This window comes from Hippocampus guttulatus, chromosome 7, assembly GCF_054856545.1.
Source record: "Hippocampus guttulatus isolate MCC_2025c chromosome 7, RoL_Hgut_1.0, whole genome shotgun sequence".
Lineage (NCBI taxonomy): Eukaryota > Metazoa > Chordata > Actinopteri > Syngnathiformes > Syngnathidae > Hippocampus > Hippocampus guttulatus.
This window is the reverse complement of record NC_141267.1, coordinates 9,427,997-9,453,299: the sequence shown is the minus strand read 5'-3', so window position 1 is coordinate 9,453,299 and position 25,303 is coordinate 9,427,997. Positions and strand designations below refer to the sequence as shown.

The 25,303-nt window shown below is 41.8% G+C and overlaps 3 protein-coding genes across 7 annotated transcripts in view; all 3 read left to right on the top strand.

The window, feature by feature from the left end:
• The window catches only part of camsap2a (calmodulin regulated spectrin-associated protein family, member 2a), a 39,736-nt gene extending 36,142 nt beyond the window's left edge, over positions 1 to 3,594 (top strand). For all 3 annotated transcript variants that reach the window (XM_086115183.1, XM_086115184.1, XM_086115182.1), the window contains 3 exons: positions 313 to 428; positions 674 to 792; positions 1,058 to 3,594. In XM_086115183.1, coding sequence (XP_085971309.1) covers positions 313 to 428; positions 674 to 792; positions 1,058 to 1,366 — 544 coding nt within the window. In that variant the 3' untranslated portion in view covers positions 1,367 to 3,594. The remainder of the gene's footprint in view (positions 1 to 312; positions 429 to 673; positions 793 to 1,057) is intronic.
• Positions 3,595 to 3,939: 345 nt separating this feature from the next.
• Positions 3,940 to 17,096, top strand: LOC147202188 (WD repeat-containing protein 47-like). Of its 2 annotated transcripts, none has more exons than XM_086115186.1 (16): positions 3,940 to 4,132; positions 5,453 to 5,644; positions 5,710 to 5,793; positions 6,426 to 6,510; positions 7,129 to 7,437; positions 7,731 to 8,170; positions 8,292 to 8,385; positions 10,271 to 10,443; positions 11,470 to 11,700; positions 11,897 to 11,969; positions 12,049 to 12,206; positions 12,341 to 12,510; positions 12,584 to 12,754; positions 13,403 to 13,534; positions 14,980 to 15,198; positions 15,297 to 17,096. In XM_086115186.1, exons 2-16 carry the CDS (start codon positions 5,487 to 5,489, stop codon positions 15,437 to 15,439), a joined length of 2,640 nt encoding a protein of 879 aa, XP_085971312.1. In that variant the 5' UTR covers positions 3,940 to 4,132; positions 5,453 to 5,486; the 3' UTR covers positions 15,440 to 17,096. The 2 variants fall into 2 exon arrangements, with proteins under 2 accessions (XP_085971312.1, XP_085971311.1); XM_086115185.1 differs by lacking the exon at positions 3,940 to 4,132 and adding an exon at positions 4,414 to 4,536.
• A 533-nt stretch (positions 17,097 to 17,629) lies between these two features.
• lim2.2 (lens intrinsic membrane protein 2.2) lies at positions 17,630 to 21,686 on the top strand. Of its 2 annotated transcripts, none has more exons than XM_086115673.1 (5): positions 17,630 to 17,667; positions 18,610 to 18,817; positions 20,132 to 20,272; positions 20,391 to 20,525; positions 21,563 to 21,686. In XM_086115673.1, the coding sequence occupies exons 2-5, from the start codon at positions 18,640 to 18,642 to the stop codon at positions 21,631 to 21,633; spliced, it is 525 nt and encodes a 174-aa protein (XP_085971799.1). In that variant the 5' UTR covers positions 17,630 to 17,667; positions 18,610 to 18,639; the 3' UTR covers positions 21,634 to 21,686. The 2 variants fall into 2 exon arrangements, with proteins under 2 accessions (XP_085971799.1, XP_085971800.1); XM_086115674.1 differs by having other exon boundaries at positions 17,633 to 17,768.
• Positions 21,687 to 25,303: the final 3,617 nt, after the last annotated feature.

The following is a 25,303-nucleotide window of genomic DNA, read 5'->3' as shown; positions in this document are numbered from 1 at the left end:
GATAGCCTGTAAACTGCTAAAAAATAATAAGCTGTCCACCGCAGCGACCGCTGGGCCTGAAAGGGTTAATAATGTGCACCAGAAGATCAGACTCCTTCTTTATAATTATTTTTTTAACCATCCTTGTTGCAAAATTACGCAGATTATGTCAACGTATGTGATGACATAGTGAGAGTGATAGTTCTTTGAAAAGATAATTTGACTTCAAATTGATGCATGAATACAATGCATTTACACTGGATGCAGAATTCTATGGTGAAGCAGCCATTTCAAAAGTAGATTTAACATTCTTGGGGTGGGGTTGTCTTCTAGGCCAGATTCGGCAGATGGCTTCCTGTCCCCGAGTCGCACCAGCAGCAAGAATGGGGAGAAAGACTGGGAAAATGGATCCACAACTTCCTCCGTTACGTCAGTCACAGAGTACACAGGTTGGTGTTTTTGCTCGTTGTGCGCTAACACTCGTTGTTGGCATTTAAGATGTTGAAATACTGTGGCTGTGGTGGAGAACTGCACTGCACTGTTACACTGGGAATTCGCAAGCCAGCTCTAGTGGTATGTTCGCCTTTCAATGAGTGAGTCAAGACGGAGAGTAAGAAGTGGGAATGACTGGAGGCGTCTCAGTCAATTATGATGAAAACCGAAATGAACAGCTTTCTGTCCTGTTTCCACCCAGGACCGAAGCTCTACAAGGAGCCAAGTGCCAAATCAAACAAGCACATCATCCAGAACGCATTGGCCCACTGCTGCCTTGCTGGCAAGGTCAATGAAGGACAGAAGAACAAAATCCTGGACGTAAGAGCTCGACAAGCCACTCTGTGGCTTCAGTCATTGATGCTAAAGACACGTACAGTGTAGTAATGTGTACGCAAATTACCGGTAATTATATGTTAAATGTTAAAATTACAGTTAATAAAGTGTCAAGTATCATTTCTTTTTGTCACTACTGGTTTTACATTTGTTAAACCGCAGGGTTGGGCTCACCTCCTATTGCCGAAATGTGTTCTTGACTTCAGCAGATTGAGCTCATAATTTCTGATTTGTTTTCTATTGCCAACAGGAAATGGAAAAATCAGAGGCAAACAACTTCCTGGTTTTGTTCCGCGATGCCGGCTGTCAGTTCCGCTCCCTGTACACTTACTGCCCCGAGACCGAGGAGATCAATAAGCTCACAGGCATCGGCCCCAAGAACATCACGCGCAAGATGATCGACGGCCTGTACAAGTACAATTCGGACAAGAAGCAGTTCAGCCTGATACCAGCTAAGACCATGTCAGCCAGCGTGGATGCCGTGACCATCCACAGCCATTTGTGGCAAACCAAGAAGCCAGCCACCCCGAAAAAAGTAGTGCCTGCCCCTCAGTCCTGATGGAAACTGAACGTGACTCCCACCGTTAATTCCCATGATGATTCAAACACCTGCAATGCCACCGCAACATGTTTTCCATTTGAGTTTTGTCAGATTCTGCTCCCCGTGGTTCTCACTTCCCTGCTACAAGTGGAATGTAAACCACTGATGTTGAATGATGTAAATATCTTGACATTTTTTCAAGACAAGACGTAGAAAATGATTTCATTTATATTTCCTTTTGTGCCAAAAAGACAAAAAAATAAACAAGACCGTATGAATGCTAGGACATTTTACTCAGAACACTGAATTTTTATATTTCATGTATAGATTGAATTTCATTTGCAATAAGTTTTATGGTGCGGCCTTACACGCCTTGGGCTTTAAGCGTGTGAGTTCAGTGAGCTGATTGTAAAGCAACATTCGGAGATTTTGTTCTGTATGTTTTGGAATAAGCCTTTTTGGTTGCTATTTGTCGGTAGACGTGTTTGTATATTGAGGTACATAAATCTAAGGGCCAAAAAAAGATTGATTGCATACAGCTAGCGTTCGCCACACAGCACGTGTGTGTTCAACTCAACAAAGTTAGACGGTTTCAGCTTTTACACAACCATTTTCTTCGGAAGAATGTAGGACATCACTCCTGATAAGATTCTTCAAGATGTGGGAAAATATGTTGTTGTAGGTAGTGACGGATCTTTATTTTATTTATTTTTTACTTGTAACTGAGTAAATTCAGTAGAATTCATCCATTTGTGATTTCTTTGCACTTACTGTATACTGTAGTTCACAAGGATGACCTTTTCCCCAGATCGCACAAGTAGGTGAAGTCTTGAAGTCAAAATGTCAACAATTCTTCAATGTCAAGATTTAGAAAAATGCCCTTTCGTTGGCATGAACACATTTTGACATGAATTGGATGGAAGTTGACCCAAGTCAACATTTTGTAAGAAAGCAAGAGCCAAATTTGTTCGGATGAACGGTTGTCATAACAGCCAAATTCAAAGATCGATTCAGTACATGATGGTTTTTAGTGCTATACTCTGGAAATTGGAAGATTGTTCATATCAAAGCAAGAACTTTTGTTTCCAGCTATATGCAACATGATATACAAGAACCCAATTGGTTTTGAATTTGTAATTACAGCCAGGGTTGATGGGATTACAGGTATTGTAGGTGTTTATTGTTAGTGACCTATTAGTAAATATTCACACGCATTGTAATTTATTTTGTATTTCTGTATATATTCTCTACTTTTATGTTATCAAGAATGTTATTTATTTTGGATTGATATCAGACAAAAGATGCTCAAAGCTCAAAACAATGCAGGTTCGCCATTTTAAACATCGTATTCTTGTATTTACCTCCACGCCAGAGCTTGAACTCGATTGATACTGCGGGATTCATCCAATCCAAGATGTTTCAAGTAACTTTTAGGGATAATGATCAGGTTTTATGTCAGCGCTCCAGCACCTTCCATTTTTACACAATTTCTTCATTGCTAATAGATGACAGCTATGGGAGGAATTGTCCTTTGTGATGGTTTACTTTAGGCTTTTCTTCAGAAAGATATTTTATATTCACACATGGTGGAGTCGGTCATACAGACTAATATCCATCATTATGACGCCTGAGAAGCATTTCTCTTGTGTCAGTAAGTCGTTTACCTGGAGTAATAAATTGTAGATTACCACTCAGAAAGCTAAAAATCTCAATTCTATTCATGGTTGTACAACATTTATGTATTTAGAATGACAGCATTCTAAATGACAAATGTGTTGACAACCAAATGAACATGATGAGAAAAGTGTGTTTTCGTTGGAACATGTTTATACAAAGTATTTTCAAGTAGGATCGTTCATTGCAATTGTAGAAAAATCACACAATGTTGTGAGACTGATGATGATTTGCTGCATACGGGTAAAAATGCACCATTTTTGTTGGTGCCAGTTCCAAACAGGTTTTCTGTGCGCATATCTAGTGATGTGATGCATAATTTAGGTTGGGGGGGATTTTTGACTCAAGGAGCATGTACTTTTGTTTAAAATGTAGTCTAGTATCTCTCTTGGTTATTGACCACAGGAAAGGGAAGCAAATATTTAAACTAAGCTTTTATTGTACAGTGTGTTCATGTGCATTCATACCCTCTTGCTAGGATGACTCTTTTTTTGTCAATGTGGTGTCAAAAGAGCTTGCGCAATATGTTTGTTTTTTTTCTCCAATAAATAAACTCAGCATGGCCCCTAAAATACGCGAGGATTTTGTTGGCATTTTCAGTCTTAATAACTACAATCTTTTCCTACTCAGGCAAAACATCCATCCATTTTCCAATGCACTTATCCTCACGAAGGTGTAATGGAGCCCATCCCAGATGTCTTCGGGTAGCAGGCGGGTTATACCCTAAACTGGTTGCCAGCCAATTGCAGGGCACACACAGACAAACATTCTCTCTCACAATTACACTTAGGGGCAATTTAGAGTGTTTCATTAACCCGCCATGCATGTTTTTGTAATATGTGAGCAAGCCACAGTGCCCGGAGAAAGGCATGGGGAAAACATCCAAACTCCACACCTCAAGTCCGAAGCTGGAATCAAACCTTGCACCTCTGCACTGTGAAGTGGACGTGCTAACCCAGTCGACCACCGTGCCACCCTTGGGCAAAACAGTCAGCGTGAAAATCGCATTGTTGTCTTGTTTACATTAACAACAATGTCCTGTCATCTCTCTCCATAAGGTCTTATTCAACTGGAAGAGGAGTTCCTGTGTGGGAGCCGTTCTAAAACCAGGTAGGTGAACGACCAATTGGTACGCAGGGCGGTCATTCATCAGCCGAGCCTGTGACCGGCGTGTGGAAAACACACGATCGATCGATCGCTAGATCGATCTATCTATGATCGATCGTAGATCGATGACAGTAGATAGATAGATGCACTGCACACAAACAGATGTGCCCACGTCCCTTGCAGGTGAGAAGTTGTCGGTATTCCTCAACCTTGCCCAAAGAAGGTGCGACGACGCTGCGTCAATGGCGCACCAGATTGGCCGTTTGCGGCTGCGTGCGTCTGCATGACAACGCGACCTGCGCGCCACAAATAAGGCAGGAGGAGAGCTCTACTAGCAAGCCGGAATTTATTGACCGCACTTTGGTGGACGCTGTTTGGTTTGGCGCGTCGTTGGCGCACTGTGACAGGTCAGGATGCGGTAGAGATTCGACGCGACATCATGTGTGGAGCGTGGGAATGAATGGCGTGGGGTTGTGTTGTTCCCTGCGTGCGCGTTTGATTGTGGAGGGACTGGGCGGTGCCGACCCACCACAAACGCACTTTCGGCTACTATCAACAAATAGTGCACACCATGCATGCAGCGTGAAGAATCTCGATTTTCTTATAAACGCGTATAACGTTGCACTGAGTAACCGTTGGCATGCCAGCAGAGATGCACATGATGTATTACACGCGTCACTGAGATTGCAGATGTTGGAATCTTAGATAACGACCGCGCTGGTGTTACAGCAGACCAAATGCAACTTGCAGTGATGATTACTGAAGTGAAAAAGCGAGAAAAAAAAACCACGACCAGTGTTTGGGCCTTTCAGTAGCAGCACGAATTGTTTAACGTACATAGGCATCATGTTTCTATTTGTTCCCCCCTTTATTTATGTATCGCTAGTGTGAAGCACAAACCAAATACCCGTTACCCTAACTGGGAATCACACCAAGAGGTGCATTGATTTAATTAATGACATAATGAATTGATTGATGACTTGCCAAAACTGTTGTTGCAAAACGGATTCCTTCTGTGCTGTTTTATACTGTAACTATAGTCACAACATTAGGTACAATAATGACATCCAACAGAAGAGCTACTTTCAAACATCATATTCCCTTCATAAAGATAGTAATGCTCAGGAAATGTTGGTTCACAATGGATACACAGAAGCCTGTACATTTTGTGTTTTGCCTTGAATCGCATAATTTAAAGACAGGCATGAGGCTGCTGATGTCATGTCGTGTATTTTTACAGTTTCTCTACAAGTCGTACCTGTAATAAATAGATTGATTTGTCACTTGTCTCCAAATGTATCACCAAATGCGTCTGGATTTAAGTGGCTGGTAAACTGCCACTTGAAGCGGGGTCACCATGACAGCAGAGGAGACAATCAACATCAAAGAGGCAGAAGTGGTCAAACTGGTCCTCGACTTCCTCAGCGCCAGGAAGCTGCACATCAGCATGTTGGCGTTGGAGAAGGAGAGCGGTATCATCAACGGTCTCTACTCCGATGACATGCTCTTCCTCAGGTGCAATCACATCACACACCTTATAAGAACTTCAACAAAAAGACTCATTCGCTCCTCACTGATAGGCAACTCATTCTGGATGGTCAGTGGGAGGAGGTGATGCAGTTCATTCAGCCTTTAGAAGGGTTGGACAAGTTTGACAAGAAAAGGTAAAACCATCTAAACATCAACCAGAAGTCAAGTTCCTGTCATGGTCACATATTTACGATTGAATGAATTGAATTCCATGAAGGCATTTTATCAAGTAACTCTTTTGTAACGTGCCTATTTTTTAAATGTGTCTGTAAGCTGTTCTCCGTTTTCCAATTTACATAATAATTTACATACCTTACTGAATTTCTCTGCCACTTTCAAGCAACAGCTGCGGTGTGGGATGCACAGTTTAGCATACAGTTGACAGTATCATCAACATTAGGTTCTGCTAAATTGTTGACAAATTTGGAGCAGGGCGGTATCTGCACATTACAATGTCAAATCTAATTTGGCAATTGGTTGATGAAGTGAGCAGTGACTTCAAGTGTGATTGCCGATGTCTCGTTTTGATTGTAGCTCGCAAAGTAGCAAGGATGAACCTTTACATCTCTCCTTGACCCAATGACGTAATCCAACAAAAATTAAGGAAAGGTGACATAAAGGTTAGGAGATATTTCAGAAAGGGTATAAATGTATTGTGAAAAGAATCCGATAATTCTTGGTTCTTGGGATATTTTGACGGAAGCATGTCACAGACATGAATGAATGATTTGTGAAAATATCAACACCATTTTGTTTTTTCTTTCAGGTTCCGATATATAATTCTGAAGCAGAAATTTCTTGAGGCTCTGTATGTAAATAATGCCATGTCTGCAGCTAAAGATCCCCAAAATGTATGTTTTTCATTTCCAGCACATAATATTTGTTCTTTGGCATGAAAAGTCACACTGTTGCTCAGAAACAAAAACAAAAGACTGAACAACACAGTTGCTGTGCTCAGCTAGTTCAAACTTTTTGCAAATCCCAAAGTCTTGCCTCACCAGTCAATTTGCTTTATGAAAGCAATGTTAGGACACAAGAATATTTTTTTTATGGAATATCAAAGCCAGGTTAACAAAGATGTTGAAATTAAGTATTTCCTCAACACACATAAGAATCTAATTAGTTCGCTTTAATTTGCTCAGTAACTAACAATTGCTTTGATATGCTAATCACCACTTTACAGTACTGTTGTCTACCATTTTAAAAAAACAAAGACAGCTTTGACAAACCTCTGCAACAACAGCATTCACAGAGATCAAATCACCACCGATAAGAAAGTAGAAGTTATCTTAAGAAGCTTACTCCCTCCTTGGTATAACGAATGGAAATTAGAAAACCTGTTGAGATCGTTTTCGAGAATGTAAACCTCCCTCAGGCCAGGATGGCTGAATTATTATATTCACTGAATATGCCATAATACTGACAGCTACAGTCCATGCTCACTGTTAATAATCATCTGTCGTGTGCAGCTGGAGCTCACCATGCAGGAGGCTGTCAAGTGCCTGCACAACTTGGAGGCGTTCTGCCCGTCTAAGGAGGACTACAGCAAACTGTGTCTCCTCCTCACGCTGCCTCGCCTCACCCACCATGCTGAGTTCAAGGAATGGAACCCGAGTACGGCGCGCGTCCACTGTTTCGAGGAGGCTTGCGTGATGGTCGCCGAGTTCATTCCAGCGGACAGGAAGCTGAGCGAGGCAGGCTTCCGAGCGAGTGGGAACCGCCTCTTCCAGTTGCTCATCAAAGGGATACTTTATGAGTGCTGTGTCGAATTCTGCCAGGTGGGGCGACACGTTTTTTAGAACAGTGTCTGTTCTTTTCTTTGCAATAGGGCGTGCAAGGAAACTATGACTTATTCTGTGGTATGAATGGCAATGGCTTCATTTTATGGAAGAGCACTTAATTGTTCTGCCTGCCACTATTTCCGGCATTGCTCGATGTATTTGTAATTCATAAATGAATGAACAAATGAAGTGAGAATGGATGCTTATTGCACACCTCAATATTTCTTTTTCTCGTTTGTACGAGCAAATCTATTCAATCGGTCGAACACCTTTACTTTTATATTTTGTAGAGCAAAGCAACTGGAGAGGCAATAACAGAGGGCGAGGTGTTACTCGGCGTAGACTTGCTCTGCGGGAACGGTTGCGATGAACTGGATCTGTCGCTGCTCTCCTGGCTGCAGAACCTTTCCCCTGGTGCATTTTCATGCGCCTTCCAACAGAAGACCCTCAGCATCCATGTCGACCGTCTGGTCAAGCCCAGCAAGGCCGGTTACGCCGACCTTCTTACCCCTCTCATCAACCGCCTCTCCCCATGCCCGGCTTCACCTTTCCGTCAGAGGCCGCACTCAGCCGACACCTACATGTCCAGATCCCTGAACCCGGCTCTGGACGGACTGTCACACGGCTTGGCTGCCCAGGACAAGAGAGGCACGGAGGTCAACATGAAATCAGCTCTCAGTCGAAGCCTGGTGGAGAGTAATCTTCATCAACTGGATGATTCCCCTGAGAAGTAAATATCGGAACCGCTTCTTGACTCGAAATGCAACCGGCATAACGGATTGAACATTGAACCTCTTTTTTGAAGTGATATTAATTGGCCCGTGGCTTTTTTTTTTTTTTTCTGAATGTAGAAAGTACCCACGGGGTTTGGAAGGTCCCAAGACCACGCGCACCCCCCTGACTCCTGGGAGGGATTGTGGGACAGCATGCACAGAAAGAGCTGAGGTAACAACAAGAGCAAATGACGACAAGAAACTGCATTCATATGTCTTGTTGTTTGCATAGGTTATAGATAAATGTAAATGTCTACAATTTATAGTTTAAAGTTGTTCCAACATAAATTACTCTTTTCACCCCAAACGATTTATACCATCCATTTGTTCAGACTGGATCGATTCTAACTGGCCTAAAAAAATAAATAAATCTGAAAGTTTGAAAAATAAACTAAAAAGTTAGGTTAGAGAGGAAACAATGAGCTAACTGATCTTTTTGACTACATTGACCTGCCTCAGCCAATCATTCAAGGGAGGCATGTTATTGATTTTCATCCCAATTTCAGTCTCTGACATGCTTTCATCAAAACAGCAATATGAATAATCACAGTGAGCACAGATTTTCACTTAATGCTGGTGGGGTCTGGAATGTATCGGCAAAACAAACAGGGTTTGGTGTGCTCGAAAAAAAATCATAAAAATCTTGGTCCCGGGGCTCAAGGAGCAGTCCATAAAATGTCGGAACAACGTAGCATCATGTCATGATACTGGCATCTGCTGGCACTTGAAGAGATCTGCTTGGTCACACTAAATACTGCTTTGATGATACGTAAAGATCAGATCAAGGAATACCGCAAACAATTTGGGGCCACATTTGGATATTTTCATTAATTTTCTTAGGAAACAGTATGCAGACCTTGCTGTTTACATAATTACCTTCTAGTTAGCTTATGTGTATGTGATGTCTGTTGAAAGGGGATAAAAAAAGCATCGCAGGTGGTAGTTTAAGTGCTCACCTTTGGCTGCTCAGGCTGAATTGCTTCAATGAATCAAGAGTGTAAAAACAAATAACAAAAGTTGTCCGAGGCAATGTCTTGTCATGGGAATTATGACTAAGAGTAACAAGAGCCTAAGAGATTTCGAATTGATTCCCCCTGAACCCTTGAACCACCTCATCTCCATACTGCCACTGCTTATAAATCCCTCCTAACTGCCCTGCCGCAAATGTCCAGAGACACTTGTGACCTGGTGGCACCGCTGCGTGAAAGTAGCGGAGGTCATGGGAAGAAGCGCCTGATAATCTGATTTGATTTGCTGTCGCACCCAAGGTGGCCCAGTGACTCCGGCATCACTCATCTTTATGCATCCGAGGTTCCAGCTAATGGAGCAACGTGTTTTCATATTGGATCCAGTGTGTGTGCGTGCGTGCGTCCGTGCGTGCGTGCGTGTGTGTGTGTGTGTGTGTGTGTGTGTGTGTGTGTGTGTGTGTGTGCGTGCGTGTGTGTGTGTGTGTGTGTGTGTGTGTGTGTGTGTGTGTGTGTGTGTGTGTGTGCATAAAAAGTGGCGGTGACAGAGTTGAAGGGACAAGAGTGCAGACGAGATATGATGAGGTCCCTGAAAACTTTTTTATGGCATGGATGATGTAGCATGAGGCCTTGAGAAGGGGAGACGTGGCAGTGGAGAGTTTGTCTATAATATACAGTAAATGGGTGTAGGTGTGTGCTCCTGTTCGTGACGATAATTGATTGACACATTTGCATCCATTCCCCCATTTTCTATAACAATTGTGCACAGCAGGGTCCCAGGTAAGCCGATTCCTGGTAGCGAGAGGGGGGAACACCCTGGACTGGCTTCCAGCCAATTGCGGGTCACTTATAGAAGAACAAGTTTGAGATTTCAATCCCTGTAACCAAGCATGCATGTTCTTGTAATGTAGGAGGACGTGAGAGTACCTAAAGAAAATTGCCTGTGTTTCAATACACAGAATACCAAATTTAGCGGCAATTGCAAAATGGCAATCAAACAGCAGCAACACATTGCACCTCTTTAATCGGTGCTCCTGCTTATACAGACGAGATATTTATCACCATGTTTTGCTCTTGGTTTGTTTGTGTCAGCGTCCTGATTCCACAGAGCACATGCAGGAGTACTACAGGCAGCGTCTGCGTGTGCAGCAACATCTGGAACACAAGCAACAGCAGAGGCAGCTTTACCAGCAGATGTTGCTTGAAGGTGGTGTGAAACCAATCGATGGAACCCAAAACAACCTCACTGAGACCTTCCTCACTCGGTAAGGAACGGGTCTAAATCTATATCTTGATCTGCAACCTCTGAATACCGGCAATTGTTTCCTTTGAGAGCATTTTGCTCATCAATGACTTAAATTTTGTAGTTTTGAGGAGCAATTTTTGGCAGGTTAATCCCAGGGACCTAAAGCAACAGTTTCATTAAACAATAAAAATATAATGGGGGAATTATAGGAATGCAGCTCGTGACTATTTTAGGATTTCATTTTCCTCATGGTGAAATTGTATATATCATAGTCAAATATTCTGAGAAATATATTTTGACTTTATGAAACAGCAATGGAAACTAAAGATAAAATAAAACAATTGACTAAATCATGAACGACCATATATTCTATCATTAGTTTGTATTTCTTAAATTCACAATGAGCGCCAGTGTTTACGTGCTCAGGTGCAGGACCCAAAATGACATTAACCAGCTCTAAAATACATATTGCAGTTGGCTATGCTTTACTTTGTTACGTGAAATAGTCCTTTTTAATCCATGTTTACAGAATAGCTTCTATCTGTTTGCATGACCAATGAAGTTTACAGGACTTTTTGCACGTCCGGAAGCTCTGTTTGGACACGAGTGAGAAGAGCGTTGCCAATGCATTTATGCTGTCCCCTAGTGGCTATGCTTTGCAGCTTGGGGTGTCACTCATTATTTAGCACTGCAGTACCCACATTTGATTAAGTCGTTTTTCGAAACGATTTTTTGTTCATACAGAGTCATAATGACTTGCATAATAAATTAGATAATTTACTAACCATTAATCTATACACTTGCAGTCGATTTTAAAAAAATTACAGTATATCCCAAGTATGTCGATCAAAGTCACATCAGCATGACTCACATTATGTCACCCGGCATTGTGGTTCACGCACAGTATGTTTGGAGTACACAATGTCATTTAAAAATCTTTGGCAATTGTGGCTTCATATGAATCGTTTTGGACGTTTTTGAAGCGTGTGTGACATGGGTGGAAAGTATTATTTCTCTAAATGGACTCACAGAGTCTTCTGTCCAGATCCATTCAGAAACTGGAGGAAATGAACGTTAGCATTGACCACCACGGAGATGAGGTGACCCCTCTGGGCCAGCATTGTAATGGTATGGCAGATGACGGTAGCACATCTAACACCCAAGAAGACCCGGGGGTGGTGCAAAGAGCAAAGCCTGGTAGTGTAAGCAGCATCCCCTCCCAAAGGCCAGGGAGCCATTGCCTGAAACACACCAGCGAGTCACCATTTCCTGTAAGGTAATGAATAGTGGTTTGTTCCAGAATTAATACATCAGCTCGATGTGATTAAAGTTCGAATAGAAGGCCACATACATGTAGGACGGTACGCATCAACTTATGTGTGACTTCCTCTGAGCACTTAGTCTGCAAATTAAATCATGGCCATTTAAAAGGTATGTTCTTGTGTCTTTGTATTCATGCATTGTGACTGCAGTGCTGCTGAGAGGGTTGGAGGCCCAGGGCAAGATGATTCCAGCAGCCATGTGACACGTTGCACAACCCAGCATGTACTATCAACAAAACAAAATCAGTTACAAAGAAAGAAATTTCGGCAAGGGGGTTATTTTTCTCTGACTTTCTTTATAGGAAGGAAAGGCCAAAACCCAGTTTTACAAAGTGAGCCAGCTTGAAGACACACAGGCGGTACGATCCGTGGCCTTCCATCCGTCTGGATCGCTTTATGCTGTTGGTTCCAACTCGAAAACCCTCCGAGTTTGCGCCTACCCTGACACCGAAACAACCAGGTCTGGACTCCTCCTACCCATCAAACCGTCACATGTTGTCAGGTGGATGGTGTTCAGAGGGCACTGTTCAATGCATGCATTTAGATAAATTGTTTGTACAGTTATTAATTTGCAATTTTTCCCTGCATGTTTAGCACCTTGGATGCCGTTAGGCAGCCAGTGGTACGCTTCAGAAGGAATAAACACCACAAAGGTTCCATCTACTGTGTCGCATGGAGCCACTGTGGACAGCTGCTGGCCACCGGCTCCAATGACAAATATGTCAAGGTTCTGCCTTTCAATGCTGACAGCTGCAATGCGACAGGTGCACGATTATTAGGTGTTGAGTCAGGCAGGATCAAGACTCTATACTGAGGTGGTCTTATGATGTCATTCAGGTCCTGATCTGGAGTTCAGCATGCATGACGGAACCATCAGGGACTTGGCCTTCATGGAGGGGCCCGAGAGCGGAGGGTCCATCTTGATTAGTGCTGGAGCTGGAGACTGCAACATCTACACCACCGACTGCCAGAGAGGACAGGGCCTTCACGCCTTGAGTGGGCACACTGGTATCTGAAACTTTTTGCTCTGGCGTGAATTTTTTTTTGGAAGACTGGTTCAACATTTAGTACAGGTCTATAAGCAACCAAGCACTTCAGTTTAGTTTGAAATAGTAAACCTGATTCGATTCGATATGGAACAGCTCCGTTCAAGAGGGGATGCTGCAGTGACTTTTTGGTTGTCATTTTACGTCCATTTGAATGAACTTGTCAGCACTGTTAATGTGCCATTTCCTTCAAAGACATATCTCTCCGATAAAAGACGATTCGCTACGTAGCTCGATATATTTCAAAGTGGAGCGATTTCTTTGATTCAAAAATGATTTGACGGTTCAAACCCTTTTTTGTGACACATTGATGTAGATAGATAGATAGATAGATAGATAGATAGATAGATAGATGTGTGAAATTGTGCTATTGATGTAAATTTGGAGCAGGCAAACAAAATCAATTGAGAAAGTGCAGACAGATAACCACGAAAGGATTATAGTACGTGCATATAATTTTTTCACCGTTGGAAAAAGTCAGAATCCACAGAATCAAATGGGAGAACAGTGAGAGCATACCAACTCAACACAGACAGACACAGCTAAGATTCAGTCGGTGTTGTATAGACCCGTATAGTTTATTCATGGGCTCACCTGTGCTTTTGAACAGGCCACATTTTGACTCTATACACATGGGGAGGGTGGATGATCACTTCTGGATCCCAGGACAAGACAGTCCGCTTCTGGGACCTGCGGGTTCCAAGTTGTGTGCGTGTTGTGGGTACCACCCTGCATGGCTCAGGTAAGTCCGTCGCATTCATTCATTGTCATGTGAAAGAGAGGCCAAAGTGCATCCGTTCAGTGTACATTCCGTTCTTTGCCGGCTCATTTACAGTATTGTTACTTATTATTGTGACATTAAGTTTGCCCTACATACAGAGCCGTGTGTACTGAACTACTAACTATGGGGTTAAATTGTATCAGAGACCAAGATCACCTTGGAAAATGTGTTGTGGAGATTCAGAATTCATGATTTAGATGCTCACTATGCTGAAGTCGCATTAGATTTGCTATCGTCACTGCAATGGTTAGTACTCCAATTATTTGAATGACTTGAGAGGCATCTTTTTGCCGTAAAATGCCGGTTGACATCCAACTTTGGAGGGTCCGCTTTTTTCAGCTTCGAGAATGTAATTGTTTTGGAGGGACACATAATGAGTTGCGGCAAACGATGGATAATAATAATAATAATAATGCATTTTATTTAAAAGCGCCTTTCATGCCACCCAAGGACACTGTACAAACAATAAGAAAATACAATGTAAAAATTAGTAAACGAGATATTATATAAAAACAGGACATAAAATCGTAAAAACATGGAAGAGCTATGTGTTGTAGGCAATCCTGAACAGGTGTGTTTTTAGACGGGACTTGAAAGTGGAAAGAGGTGTGCAGTTTTGGAGGTCCGGAGGTAGGTTGTTCCAAAGCTTTGGAGCAGCGTGACTGAAGGCTCTGGCTCCCATGGTGCTCAGTCGGGCAGGGGGCACTGACAGGCGGAGGGAGGACGAGGATCTGAGGGAGCGAGAGGGGATATGCACCTGGAGAAGGTCGGATAGGTAAGGAGGGGCCAGGTTGTGGATGGCCATATATGTATATAGAAGCAGTTTGTAATTGATGCGATGTTGAACAGGGAGCCAGTGGAGCTGTTGGAGAACGGGGGTGATGTGCTGCTGGGAAGATGTTTTTGTGATGATGCGAGCAGAGGCGTTTTGAACCAGCTGGATTTTATGGAGGGACTTTTGAGGTAGGCCGAAGAGGAGAGCGTTGCAGTAATCAAGGCGGGATGTGACAAGACTGTGGACAAGAATAGCAGTGGTGCGGGGGGTGAGGGAAGGGCGATTGATGTCACAAGCTCACTGACGAACAGCAAATGTCCTACCCATCCATTTTCCGATCCGCTTATCCTCACAAGGTTCGCGGGGGGTGCTGGAGCCTATCCCAGCCGTCTTCGGGCAGTAGGCGGGGGACACCCTGAACCGGTTGCCAGCCAATCGCAGGGCACACACAGACAAACAACCATCCATGTTCACGCTCACACCTGGGGACAATTTAGACTCTAAATTGTCCCCAGGTGTGAGTGGGAGTAAATTTTTGAGTGTCCAATCAGCCTGCCATTCATGTTTTTGGAAATGTGGGAGGAAACCGGAGTACCCGAAGAAAACCCACGCAGAATTTTGTTTTGCGCAGGAAGTGCCGTTATTTCCGTGGCAGTGGATCCCAGCGGTCGCCTGCTCGCCACTGGCCAGGAGGACAGCACCTGTATGCTCTATGACATCAGAGGAGGCCGCATTGTCCAGACGTACCGCCCCCACAGCAGTGACATTCGTTCAGTACGCTTCTCACCCGGAGCCCATCATCTTCTCACAGGTTCCTATGACAACAAAATCATCATCAGTGACCTGCAAGGTAGCAGCCAAGAATTATGTTGCTCCGGCGACTCATGTTATGCTAACTATGAAACTTGTAGCTATTGACATCGCTTCATTCCTTGTCTTTGAATGCAGGTGACCTAACAAAAGCAGTCCCTCAGACGTTGGCAGGAGAACACGCGGACAAGGTGATCCAGTGTCGATGGCATCCCGAAGACCGAACCTTCCTCTCTTCCTCCGCTGATCGGACTGTCGTCCTCTGGGCTCCCAACCCCTGAGAGAGTCGGGAAACTCAGGGCAAAATCAGTCGCGAGCACTCAATCGGGCATGAAGTATATCCCAGTGTGAGATCACAAAAAAAATTTGCATTTTTTTGTATTTCTGTGTCTTAAGATGTCCATGCTGTTGGTTCATTCAGCGTAGAAAACCTGGTTTGTTTTATGCTCATCAAATCATGCTGTCATTGACGTCAAAAGATATTTTGTTTGGGTATAGAAGAGAGCAAATACTTTCAGCAGCAACATGGAAGTGTTGTACCATCACGAAATGTACGATTTGTTGAGCATACACTGGCTTGAAATAGTGTAGTTGTATGCTGTGCTTGTATGCACAAAAATAATCAGACGATTGGATTGTAACTTGCACCTTAAATCCGGAGATTGTATTTGAGGTTTGTCACGGCGAATTGAGTTTTGCCAAAAGAACCGCAAATGGGAGTAAACCTGTGACAAAACCTTAATAGAACGAAAAGTAAACAATGACTTCAAAATATTTAAAATGCATATTTAACACCATCCTGCAGTAGAAAAGTGTTGTCCTATTCCTGTTGGCTTACTAAACTTCATTGACAAATTACAAAAGATTGATATTAATAGAATCGAATGCTGTGCTGAAAATGTATTACATTATGTGCCTTTTTAATCATTCTTTTTTTAACCAACCAAGAGATTTTGGGTTGGAATACGAAGTGATTGATGTATGTATGCAGGTTTATCTAGCTTTGCCGTATACTGAATGGACCTTGACACATGCACATTTTTGTAATGTTGCTCACTCTGCACATTTTATGTCTGCGTTCTTGGAAGTATGAACTGAATGAAAAGTGGGTAACATGATCACATTGCACAATGTGAAAAGGAGCTAGCCATTTACTTGTTGAACGCATCAATTTGTCGATGTGTCACATGCGTTTGGTTGCACACAAATGGAATTCACGGATTGCACCGTTAGGACAGTTGACTGGTCTTTACAGGTGTCTTTGAAATCCCAACACATTTGATACCTAGTCAAAGATTAGCACAATTCAGCTTTCTTGTAAGATGAGGTGATATTGAAATAAGAAATATTGTGATGAGAGTTTATTGACTGATCAAAAGCCGTGCCCTTTTGGAGTGATGATGTCATGTGGGATGCTGAATAATCTTCAAGTAGCAGTCTTTAAAAGGATGGTTAGCATGCATTCTGTGACTTCTCAGTCCAACCCTGCATCCATTTTCCACCACGTACCCTGTCTGTGGTCAAACCGGGGCGGTATAACCCAACTAAAATGTGTTTTGTTTTTGTTTTTCAATTCAGTCACTTTAAATTAAGAGATTGTGCACTGGGAAATATAACCATAGCAACTCGACTTAGCTACTATGCAGAAAGCTGTTGGTTTGATTGACAGAAGATGTGTCAACAACTGTTCCAAACTCCCTCACTTGATTTGCACAATGTCTCACTTCAACCATTCCAACCTCAGCTTACCTTACGCTATGAATCGTTTGTGTTTGTATGTTGAAATACTTTTAATCGGCGCGTGTTGTCGTCAGCGATGTTTGTGCCACACGTCTCGTCATTGTTGGTCAACAGTGGGATCTTTTATTGTGCTGTTTTATCTGCCAAAGGGCCATTTGAGTTCAATGGGCTGAAATAAAACAATGTCATGAGAATTAACGGGGCATTAAATCAATGTTTCTCTGAGGCGAAAATTGTGATGAGAATATTGCATGTGAGGACCTCCCGCCTGTCTTTTTTGTCCAACTTCATGATAAAGCGAAGCCTTTTCAACTCACCCAAAAGTACACCTTTTTTCTTCTAGTTATTGTAAGGCCTTGATTGAACCCTTTGGACCACAACTAAGCCTCTCTTCCTTACGAATGGAAACGACAAAGTGTGTTCTTTGCGGTTCACATCTTCCATAATTATGATAACAACATGATACATTTAGTACCGATAATAGGCTATGAATGAAAGGTCAAGTTCAACTCTAAAATTATTTTGTGATGAAGGCCATATGTTCATGTCATGGAGTTTGTATGCCAAAAACATAGGGGACAGATATGTTTGTTGCATGGATAAAGGTTATTAGAGGGTAAAATAGAGACTGTCATCACTCACATGTTGCACTCGATCATTCGCCCCTTTGTGAGGGGGGACAATGCAAGCCAACGGTTGGGGGGCTTAAAAAGCATACGCACCCTGTTAAACCCAGCCAGCCTGCAAGGACCACCCAACCAAGCAAGAGGTATCAGAACATGCTGGACTTTTTAGCATATCTGTGCTCTTTAGATGATATTTTCTTTCAAGTTCCAAAAGTCAACGTTGTGAAGAGCCTCAGATCTTAAGGTGAAACTGCCGCAGACATCTGGAGCTTGTTTGCTTCGCTCCTTTGTTTGGTTTGGTTTTAAATAGGTTGAACTGGGCTCAAAATATACATTTATTTTATTTTTTTATGTAGTAGACTGATGTCCTGTTTGTTTTTATTGTTTCTATAGTCTAGTGTTTTAATTTAGCAGAGAATCGTAAATAATCACACAGATTGTGTTTGGTTTGACCCATACCGCGACTGCTGACACCTCACTTGTTCATTATTGGCAGATGAGTGTGCGTTGCACAAAGGGGAATAAGTGAACAATGGCTCGGAGCTGCCGATCACGCACTCTAATTGTCAGTCCGCTTTGAGGTCAAGTGTGTCGCTAGCCTCAACCCATTTCACTAACTTTGGAAAACATTTTAGGTGGAAAACATTTGCTTTGCTTTTTAGAATTGCTAAACTTTCTGATGGGGGTTGTGAGTGAATTCGCTGTGGTAAATTTTTTTGTACAATCAAACTTTAATATGAGTGCTAACCCTACTGAAAGCTGTCTCATATTTGCGACTGAGAGCGAACCAAAATGTTAGAAATGACTAACTAGAAAAATTGGATTTCGATAGAATGAGGAGGGGTACCTAATGTTGCGGTCAGTAAGTGTAAATTGAGGCGGTGTTTAAAATTTAGCAGTGTAACGATTGAGTTATAACAACATTCCACAGAAACTTGAAGCTCCATCAAAAATAACATCCATTACTCTATTATCGTTGTGTCTGATGAATAATTTCTCACTACATATTTAAGCAATCCCAGAACAAGACAAAGGGAGCTCCTCTAATTTGTCCTTCACTCTCATCCTCTGCCTTGTGAGTTCAGGAGGAGAGAAGTTCAGCCGACTTCTCCAGCATGCTGTACACTCTGGCCGGAGGAGGCACACTTTGCGGCGTGGCTGCATTAGTGCTCCTAATTGTCTCCACGGCGACCGACTTCTGGATGCAGTATCGTTACTCGGGGAGCTCAGCCAATCAGGGCCTTTGGAGGTTTTGCATCAACCACAAATGTCATGCTCACACCATCACTGTAGGTAAGGCCTCGAGGATTTGTGAGGTGACAAGACAACCATTGTAAAGACGTGTTTCGAGATGTACGATGTCATTCTGGCGATTGTGTGCGTTGATTTTTCAGCCTAAATTTGACACATGATCTCTGTCCTGTGCCAGTGAACTCAACTCACCTCACAACAAGCAGTAGCTTGCCAAAAACAGGTGCATCAAGTTGATTAATGAGTTGAATTCCACTTTCAGTTATAGGTCACCATCCAACAAAACATGCAGACAAGAGAATTACACTTGGTGTATGTAAAACATACCTGTATTTGCCTTTGCTCAAGCCTGCATAGTTTCATGCTCATAACCAATGTAAAAAGCAGAGCGCTCAGGTGTAGTGGTGTTATTAACCTTTTAAGCAACAGATATTTTTTTCTTTTTGAGACCTTTCTGTGATTAACAGCTATATGAATAAATCTGACTTGTCTTTAACGTAAACGGTGGAGTAAAACATGTAGACAGACAATAGAACAGGGGTGTCAAACTCATTTTTGTCGCGGGCCACATTGTAGTTACGGTTTCCCTGGGAGGGCCCTTATGAATTTGAGGAAACCATATAAATGTTTAATCCCCTCCACATATTACATACACAGCGCACAACAAATTGATGAATAACTAGTTTTAAAGAATAATGGCTGTTATTGTTGATTACATATGACAATTTGAAATTTTGGTTCAGACTTTAGCAAGCATCATGGAACTTGGCATGCTTGATTTGCTTTCGCGGGCCACATAAAATGATGTGGCGGGCCAGATCTGGTCCCCGGGCCTTGACTTTGACACATGTGTAATAGAACAATACTTACAGAAATTCAGTATGTTCTATATTCTTTCTGGGAAAAAAATGGTACTACTGCAGCCGACTGAGGACCGTCTTCATGCATATCAGTATTTCTATAAAATGATCACAGCAAAAGGAACAGTCCGATGAATATGATAGACACACAGTTTCATTCCATACATTATATTTTGTTATTACATTATGTTTTTCATATATAAAGCACAGTACTCTAGAGGGCTATTTTCATTATTGAAAAGCACCTTGTAAAAAAATTGGGGGAGGGGGGAGCGCTGAATTTGTTATTAATTTCATTTCCATTCATTTCAATGGGTAAGAATGATTTGGGCTACAAGTTTTTTGAGTTATGAGAGTGTTCACGGAACAAAGTATCTAATAGCACCTCAATATTGTGTTTTCTCACATCTCTCAACTGAAAATGTGTTGATTGAAAGTAAGTTTTGTTTTGTTTTTTTGTGTGGAAACATTAACCAAGTGACCATGTAACCCTCAGCCTTTTGGGATGCAACTCGCGCCTTCATGTTGCTGGCTGTGCTCAGCTGTTTTGCTGGTGTGGTGCTCGGCCTGAGTGCTTTCACCAATGGTACCAAGAACAAGAGGGTCCGCATGGGGGGCATTGCCCTGGTCCTCTCAGGTGACACAGAAAATATCCTTTTCCATGAACTCGTCTGCACATCAGCATTTCCATTCCACACATTCCAACTATCTCAGTGCAATATCTGGTACAGTAGACTTATTGATGCCTCCCTCAGGTTTTCTTGCTCTCTTGGCTCTCTCCATCTACACGGGAGTGACAGTGACTTTCTTCGGGAAACGCTTCTTGGACTGGCGATTTTCGTGGTCCTACATTATTGGCTGGGTGGCCATCATCCTCGCTTTTGCAGCAGGTATTTCTGATTGTTCTCATTACTTACTGTATGTGTGGTGATGGAATTCAGCCATCGATGTGGATGATCGAAACCTTGCTTGGGACACTCACTGCTCACATATAGTGATACAGTGAACCCGCACTAAATTTTTGAAAAAAAAGATTTAAGAAATGCCAATAATTAAAAACCAACCCTCCGCCAAAAAAGAAAAAAATACCAACTGATAGGCAAATTTGCAGATGCCAAACTGGGAGTTTATGATATGTTGTGCACGATGTTGGCAGTTTGATAAATTGCCCCTCTTATGTCCATCATTCGAAGCAGCTCGCATAATGATGCAGTACAGCTGCACACCTCTGCAAATGCTACCTGAAACAATATACTTTACATACTTTAACATAAGGTCTTAAAATGTGACTTTTCTGACAATGTGAATTAAAATGCAGTGGAATAATTACAGTTTATCGAGGACTTTTTGATAGAACTCTTAGCAACAAATATTACCATATGTAAATTAGTCAGCATTTTGATGGCATAGTCTTTTTCTGTTTGTTTTTACTTTTTAACTGTTTTACACACTTGACGTGTCCACACAAACTGTGGTTTCACTTCTGGTTTATTTACACTGATGGAATTTACAATGCTTAAAAAACTTAGTGAGACATCTGTCATAAAAATTAAACGAGACGATCCAGTGTCGCAAGGTGCTTTAATGTTCTTTTGATTTCAGTGAGCTTTTAGTGTTCATAATTTCTAACTGGAATTTCAAATCGGGATGCCAGAAATCACATTTAACATTAAACCTAGTTTCCCCCTAACGGTTTTTGAATGATGAAAATAAACATACCGGAATTCGACATCTTAATAAATGATCATTTGCTTTACTGTTGTTTCAAGTTTTGTGAAAGTCATTTTGAACTGTTAAAGGTTTTATAGTGTCCTTACATTTACACTCCATTAAATCTTTCCTTGAAATCAAAACAGATTCCATTTACAATCTTGTTATGTCACTGACACACGTGTAATAGCAACTCTCTATGTCTCATCCACTTTAGGTGTGTTTCAGCTGTGTGCTTACCAGCGAACACAAGCAGAACCTTCACCTTCAAATGTTCCTGACAGTTGAACGACAGCACACTGATGCTTGTCTGTAGTTAGAATAAAGTCAAATCATACCCATCCTGTGTGTTTTCCCTGATACATAAAAATAAAATACGGTAGTTTCGGCGACATACGGTCGGGACAGTCTACTCTCAAACATTCAACGTGATATATCCTGAAGCCCCCCCCCCCCCCCCCCACCCCCCACACATAAAATAAAGAAATGCATGGAAACGGCAGTAAGTTAATAATCAGCAGCACAGAATACAGTGTTGTGTCCAAGGACCAGCAACCCGAGGCCAAGGCCAAGGACTTGGAAAATTTTCCGAAGCAAGGCCAAGTCCAAGGACTTGAGAAATTTTCCGAGGCCAAGGCCAAGGACCAAGGACTTGCCTCCAAGGCCAGGGACCAAGGACTGATTTTGAAGCTGAGGTCTAGCCGAGGACATGTATTTATTTTCTTAATGTGAAGTAAATCAACACTCAAAACAGGCATGACATGGCACGGAAGAAAGTTGAGAAATGACTTTGCATAGAAGTCAATCACTGAGTGCAGAAAAAGCGGTAATCTCTGCAGTGATAATTTTACAGTTTACCGGCAGCGAGTCCCAGGGACTCGCTGATCAGAAAAGTATGAGTCCCATTATGCATTGAGAGAGTCCCAAATTTCGAATTCTGAAATGGTCTACTTATTCAATTGCATATGATAATAACACAAACAACAACATATACATACAATTATAAACAAATGTTGCAAAAATTTAAATAATTCAGGAGCAGGCCTGAGGATTTCGGCTCTTTGAAGTGAACGATGAGTCGTTTTTAGACGAAAAAAAGGACCATGTAGAGTAAGGTGTTTTTAGCTAAAAAAAACCTGACCGTGTATAGGAAGGGGTTTTTAGACGAAAAAACCCCACCATGTATAGTAAGGCGTTTTTCGACGAAAAACACAACCATGAATAGTAAGGCGTTTTAACAAAAAAAAAAAAACGACCATGTATAGTAAGGCGTTTTTAGACGAAAAAAACGACCATGTGTAGTAAGGCGTTTTTCGACGAAAAAAACGACCATGAAGAGTAAGGTGTTTTGAGCCGAAAAAAACGACCATGAATAGTAAGGCGTTTTAACAAAAAAAAACGACCATGTATAGTAAGGCGTTTTTAGCCGAAAACCCCCCCCATGTATAGTAAGGCGTTTTTAGCCCAAAAAAACAACCATGTATAGTAAGGCATTTTTAGCCCCCAAAAAACGACCATGTATAGTAAGGAATTTTTAGCGTCAAAAACGACCATGTATAGTAAGGCATTTTTGGCCGAAAAAAAACGACCATGTATAGTAAGAAATTTTTAGCCCAAAAAAACGACCATGTATAGTAAGGCATTTTTAGCCCCCAAAAAACGACCATGTATAGTAAGGAATTTTTAGCGTCAAAAACGACCATGTATAGTAAGGCATTTTTGGCCGAAAAAAAACGACCATGTATATAGTAAGGCATTTTTGGCTGAAAAAAAAACGGTGCAAATGGTTTTCTTGATTGGCTGTCAGCCGGGCGAGGGTGCCCCCTCCCCTCTGCCGATGGCCTGAAGACAGCCGGGGGAGGCTCCAGCACACCCCCCCGACCCCGACCCTTGTGAGTACAAGGGGATGAGAAAATGGATGGGAGGGTGGACGGACAACACCCATGCCAGCAAGAAGAGAACACGCAAGAGCGACAGGCCGGAGCTGGATTTGAACCCTGGACCACTGCGTTTGCACTCCAACGCACTAACCAGTGGGCCACGGAGCCAGCCCAGTGTCACACTCAAATGTATAAATGAAAGCATAAAAGACTTTATTATTATTTTTTTTTTAATTAAAAAAAATAAAAGATCAACACAACACATTAAAAGTCATGATACTCTTAATTCTCTGTGTTGTCATTTCTTGCTCTTGTGCAGCTTTCTTGGCTTCGATCTTCTCCACCTGTTCCTGTCGGAGAAAGGGGATATGTCATCTAACCATCTCAATCACAACAGGACATTTCCTGAAATGTCATCAGCCATCGAAGTCACAACAGGATTTTTGCGTTTTTGGCCAAAAAAAACGACCATGTATCGTAAGGTGTTTTTAGCCGAAAAAAAACGACCATGGATAGTAAGTCGTTTTTAGCCGAAAAAAACGACCATGTATAGGAAGGCGTTTTTAGCCGAAAAAAAACCCCGACCATGTATAGGAAAGCATTTTTGGCCCAAAAAAAAAAAACGACCATGTATAGTAAGGCGTTTTCAGCCGAAAAAAACTACCATGTATAGTAAGGAATGTTTAGCGTCAAAAACGACCATGTATAGTCAGGCATTGTTAGCCTAAAACAAAAAGACCATTTATAGTAAGGCGTTTTTAGCCGGAAAAAACGACCATGTATAGTAAGGCATTTTTGGCCGAAAAAAAACGACCATGTATAGTAAGGCGTTTTTAACCCAAAAAAACGACCATGTATAGTAAGGCATTTTTGGCAGAAAATAAACGACCATGTATCGTAAGGCGCTTTTAGACGAAAAAAACGACCATGTATAGTAAGGCTTTTTTGGCAGAAAAAAACGACCATGTATAGTAAGGCGTTTTTAGCCCAAAAAAAAGACCATGTATTGTAAGGCTTTTTTGGCCGAAAAAAACGACCATGTATAGTAAGGCATTTTTCGACGAAAAACACAACCATGAATAGTAAGCCGTTTTAACAAAAAAAAAACAACACCATGTATAGCACGGCGTTTTTAGCCGAAAAAAACGACCATGTATAGTAAGGCATTTATAGCCCCAAAAAAACGACCATGTATAGTAAGGCATTTTTAGCCCAAAAAAAACGACCATGTATAGTAAGGCGTTTTTAGCCCAAAAAAACGACCATGTATAGTAAGGTATTTTTGGCCGAAAAAAACGACCATGTATAGTAAGGCTTTATTGGCAGAAAAAAACGACCATGTATAGTAAGGCGTTTTTACCCCCAAAAAAAGACCATGTATTGTAAGGCTTTTTTGGCTGAAAAAAACGACCATGTATAGTAAGGCGTTTTTAACCCAAAAAAACGACCATGTATAGTAAGGCATTTTTGGCAGAAAAAAAACGACCATGTATCGTAAGGCGCTTTTAGCCGAAAAAAACGACCATGTATAGCACGGCGTTTTTAGCCGAAAAAAACAACCATGTATAGTAAGGCATTTTTAGCCCCAAAAAAACGACCATGTATAGTAAGGCGTTTTTAGCCCAAAAAAAACTACCATGTATAGTAAGGCGTTTTTAGCCCAAAAAAACGACCGTGTATAGTAAGGCATTTTTGGCCGAAAAAAACGACCATGTATAGTAAGGCTTTTTTGGCAGAAAAAAACGACCATGTATAGTAAGGCGTTTTTAGCCCAAAAAAAGACCATGTATTGTAAGGCTTTTTTGGCCGAAAAAAACGACCATGTATAGTAAGGCTTTTTTGGCCGAAAAAAAAAGCTAAAAACGCCTGACTATACATGGTCGTTTTTTTCGGCTAAAAACGCCTTACTATACATGGTCGTTTTTTTGGGCTAAAAACGCCTTACTATACATGGTAGTTTTTTTTCGGCTAAAAACGCCTTACTATACATGGTCGTTTTTTTCAGCTAAAAATGCCTTACTATACATGGTCGTTTTTTTTGGCTAAAAACGCCTTACTATACATGGTCGTTTTTTTGG